The sequence below is a fragment of the Salmo salar genome, chromosome 04 (genome assembly GCF_965601325.2).
Source record: "Salmo salar chromosome 04, fSalSal1, whole genome shotgun sequence".
In the NCBI taxonomy this organism is placed as follows: Eukaryota; Metazoa; Chordata; class Actinopteri; order Salmoniformes; family Salmonidae; genus Salmo; species Salmo salar.
Window position 1 is genome coordinate 5,352,501 of NC_138294.1, and position 5,000 is coordinate 5,357,500.

At 53.6% G+C, this 5,000-nt stretch overlaps 1 protein-coding gene across 1 annotated transcript in view; it reads left to right on the top strand.

The window, feature by feature from the left end:
* The window catches only part of cpe (carboxypeptidase E), a 39,391-nt gene that overhangs the window by 28,241 nt on the left and 6,150 nt on the right, over positions 1-5,000 (top strand). The window contains exon 7 of the mRNA XM_082974032.1: positions 4,703-4,842. Within this exon, the coding sequence (XP_082830158.1) occupies positions 4,703-4,842 (140 nt within the window). The remainder of the gene's footprint in view (positions 1-4,702; positions 4,843-5,000) is intronic.

The window sequence follows — 5,000 nt, forward strand, 5'->3', positions numbered from 1 at the left end:
AGGGAGGGGCCTGGTACAGCGTGCCCGGAGGTAAAACACACAGACAGACACTAGCTTCACCTAGGGAGAGGCCTGGTACAGCGTGCCCGGAGGTAAAACACACAGACAGACACTAGCTTCACCAATGGAGGGGCCTGGTACAGCGTGCCCGGAGGTAAAACACACAGACAGACACTAGCTTCACCTAGGGAGAGGCCTGGTACAGCGTGCCCGGAGGTAAAACACACAGACAGACACTAGCTTCACCTAGGGAGGGGCCTGGTACAGCGTGCCCGGAGGTAAAACACACAGACAGACACTAGCTTCACCTACGGACACTAGCTTCACCTAGGGAGAGGCCTGGTACAGCGTGCCCGGAGGTAAAACACACAGACAGACACTAGCTTCACCTAGGGAGAGGCCTGGTACAGCGTGCCCGGAGGTAAAACACACAGACAGACAGTAGCTTCACCTACGGACACTAGCTTCACCAATGGAGGGGCCTGGTACAGCGTGCCCGGAGGTAAAACACACAGACAGACAGTAGCTTCACCTACGGACACTAGCTTCACCAATGGAGGGGCCTGGTACAGCGTGCCCGGAGGTAAAACACACAGACAGACACTAGCTTCACCTAGGGAGAGGCCTGGTACAGCGTGCCCGGAGGTAAAACACACAGACAGACACTAGCTTCACCTACGGACACTAGCTTCACCAATGGAGGGGCCTGGTACAGCGTGCCCGGAGGTAAAACACACAGACAGACACTAGCTTCACCTACGGACACTAGCTTCACCAATGGAGGGGCCTGGTACAGCGTGCCCGGAGGTAAAACACACAGACAGACACTAGCTTCACCTACGGACACTAGCTTCACCAATGGAGGGGCCTGGTACAGCGTGCCCGGAGGTAAAACACACAGACAGACACTAGCTTCACCTACGGACACTAGCTTCACCAATGGAGGGGCCTGGTACAGCGTGCCCGGAGGTAAAACACACAGACAGACACTAGCTTCACCTACGGACACTAGCTTCACCAATGGAGGGGCCTGGTACAGCGTGCCCGGAGGTAAAACACACAGACAGACACTAGCTTCACCTAGGGAGGGGCCTGGTACAGCGTGCCCGGAGGTAAAACACACAGACAGACACTAGCTTCACCTAGGGAGAGGCCTGGTACAGCGTGCCCGGAGGTAAAACACACAGACAGACACTAGCTTCACCTAGGGAGAGGCCTGGTACAGCGTGCCCGGAGGTAAAACACACAGACAGACACTAGCTTCACCTACGGACACTAGCTTCACCTAGGGAGGGGCCTGGTACAGCGTGCCCGGAGGTAAAACACACAGACAGACACTAGCTTCACTAGGGAGAGGCCTGGTACAGCGTACCCGGAGGTAAAACACACAGACAGACACTAGCTTCACCTACGGACACTAGCTTCACCTAGGGAGAGGCCTGGTACAGCGTTCCCGGAGGTAAAACACACAGACAGACACTAGCTTCACCTAGGGAGAGGCCTGGTACAGCGTGCCCGGAGGTAAAACACACAGACAGACACTAGCTTCACCTACGGACACTAGCTTCACCTAGGGAGAGGCCTGGTACAGCGTACCCGGAGGTAACACACAGACAGACACTAGCTTCACCTACGGACACTAGCTTCACCAATGGAGGGGCCTGGTACAGCGTGCCCGGAGGTAAAACACACAGACAGACACTAGCTTCACCTACGGACACTAGCTTCACCAATGGAGGGGCCTGGTACAGCGTGCCCGGAGGTAAAACACACAGACAGACACTAGCTTCACCAATGGAGGGGCCTGGTACAGCGTGCCCGGAGGTAAAACACACAGACAGACACTAGCTTCACCTACGGACACTAGCTTCACCTAGGGAGAGGCCTGGTACAGCGTGCCCGGAGGTAAAACACACAGACAGACACTAGCTTCACCTACGGACACTAGCTTCACCTAGGGAGAGGCCTGGTACAGCGTGCCCGGAGGTAAAACACACAGACAGACACTAGCTTCACCTACGGACACTAGCTTCACCTACGGAGAGGCCTGGTACAGCGTACCCGGAGGTAAAACACACAGACAGACACTAGCTTCACCTACGGACACTAGCTTCACCTAGGGAGAGGCCTGGTACAGCGTGCCCGGAGGTAAAACACACAGACAGATACTAGCTTCACCTACGGACACTAGCTTCACCAATGGAGGGGCCTGGTACAGCGTGCCCGGAGGTAAAACACACAGACAGACACTAGCTTCACCTACGGACACTAGCTTCACCTACGGACACTAGCTTCACCTACGGAGGGGCCTGGTACAGTGTAACACACACACAGACACTAGCTTCACCTACGGACACTAGCTTCACCTACGGAGAGGCCTGGTACAGCGTGCCCGGAGGTAACACACACAGACAGACACTAGCTTCACCTACGGAGGGGCCTGGTACAGCATAACACACAGACAGACACTAGCTTCACCTACGGAGGGGCCTGGTACAGCATAACACACAGACAGACGCTAGCTTCACCTACGGACACTAGCTTCACAGTAGGTAACCTGTGTAGTGTCAGTAGGTTACCTGTGTAGTGTAGTAGTCTCAGTAGGTTACCTGTGTAGTGTAGTAGTCTCAGTAGGATACCTGTGTAGTCTCAGTAGGATACCTGTGTAGTCTCAGTAGGTTACCTGTGTAGTATTCTCAGTAGGTTACCTGTGTAGTCTCAGTAAGTTACCTGTGTAGTGTAGTAGTCTCAGTAGATTACCTGTGTAGTCTCAGTAGGTTACCTGTGTAGTCTCAGTAGGTTACCTGTGTAGTGTAGTAGTCTCAGTAGGTTACCTGTGTAGTCTCAGTAGGTTACCTGTGTAGTCTCAGTAGGTTACCTGTGTAGTGTGGTAGTCTCAGTAGGTTACCTGTGTAGTGTAGTAGGTTACCTGTGTAGTGTAGTAGTCTAGGTTACCTGTGTAGTGTAGTAGTCTCAGTAGGTTACCTGTGTAGTGTAGTAGTCTCAGTAGGTTACCTGTAGAGTCTCAGTAGGTTACCTGTGTAGTCTCAGTAGGTTACCTGTGTAGTCTCAGTAGGTTACCCGTGTAGTGTAGTAGTCTCAGTAGGTTACCTGTGTAGTGTGGTAGTCTCAGTAGGTTACCTGTGTAGTCTCAGTAGGTTACCTGTGTAGTCTCAGTGGGTTACCTGTGTAGTCTCAGTAGGTTACCTGTGTAGTGTAGTAGTCTCAGTAGGTTACCTGTGTAGTGTAGTAGTCTCAGTAGGTTACCTGTGTAGTGTAGTAGTCTCAGTAGGTTACCTGTGTAGTGTGGTAGTCTCAGTAGGTTACCTGTGTAGTGTAGTAGTCTCAGTAGGTTACCTGTGTAGTGTCAGTAGGTTACCTGTGTTGTCTCAGTAGGTTACCTGTGTAGTGTATTAGTCTCAGTAGGTTACCTGTGTAGTGTAGTAGTCTCAGTAGGTTACCTGTGTAGTCTCAGTAGGATACCTGTGTAGTCTCAGTAGGTTACCTGTGTAGTCTCAGTAGGTTACCTGTGTAGTCTCAGTAGGTTACCTGTGTAGTGTAGTAGTCTCAGTAGGTTACCTGTGTAGTCTCAGTAGGTTACCTGTGTAGTCTCAGTAGGTTACCTGTGTAGTCTCAGTAGGTTACCTGTGTAGTGTAGTAGTCTCAGTAGGTTACCTGTGTAGTCTCAGTAGGTTACCTGTGTAGTCTCAGTAGGTTACCTGTGTAGTCTCAGTAGGTTACCTGTGTAGTGTAGTAGTCTCAGTAGGTTACCTGTGTAGTGTAGTAGTCTCAGTAGGTTACCTGTGTAGTCTCAGTAGGTTACCTGTGTAGTGTAGTAGTCTCAGTAGGTTGCAGTTCTTAATGCAGCTGGTGGCCACCAGATACTGACTGTTACTTTTGATTTTGACCCCCCCTTTGTTCAGGGACACATTATTCCAGTTCTGTTAGTCACATGTCTGTGGAACTGGTTCAGTTTATGTCTCAGTTGTTGAATCTTTTGTTCATACAAATATTTACACATGTTCAGTTTGCTGAGTTTATCTCTCTCTCCTTCCCTCCCCTCTCTTCCTCCCTCCCTCCCTCCCTCCCCCTCCCCCTCCCCTTCCCCCCCTCTCTCCCTTCCTCTCTTGCCCCTCTCCCCTCTTTTCTTCCCTCCCTCCCTCCCTCCCTCCCTCCCTCCCTCCCTCCCTCCCTCCCTCCCTCCCTCCCTCCCCTCTCTTCCTCCCTTGCTCCATCCCTCCCTCCCCTCTCCCTCCCTCCCCCCCTCCCATCCCCCCCCTCTCCTCCCTCCCTCCCCTCGCCTCCCTCCCTCCCTCCCTCCCTCTCTTGCCCCTCTCCCCTCTTTCCTTCCCTCCCTCCCTCCCTCCCTCCCTCCCTCCCTCCCTCCCTCCCTCCCTCCCTCCCTCCCTCCCTCCCTCCCTCCCTCCCTCCCCTCTCTTCCTCCCTTGCTCCATCCCTCCCTCCCATCCCTCCCTCCCCTCTCCCTCCCTCCCTCCCTCCCTCCCTCCCTCCCTCCCTCCCTCCCTCCCTCCCTCCCTCCCTCCCTCCCTCCCTCCCATCCCTCCCTCCCTCCCTCCCCTCTCTTCCTCCCTTGCTCCATCCCTCCCTCCCATCCATCCCTCCCTCCCCTCTCCCTCCCTCCCTCCCCTCTCCCATCCCTCCCCTCCCCTCCCCTCCCTCCCTCCCTCCCTCCTCTCCCCAGGCATGCAGGATTTTAACTACCTGAGCAGTAATTGTTTTGAGATAACTCTGGAGCTGAGCTGTGACAAGTTTCCTGCTGAAGAAACACTGAAGACTTATTGGGAGGAGAACCGCAACTCCCTGGTCAATTACATAGAGCAGGTACACACACACACCACACACACACAACACACACACACACACACACACACCACACACACACACACACACACACACACCACACACACACACCACACACACACACACACACACACACACACACACACACACACCACACACACACAACACACACACACACA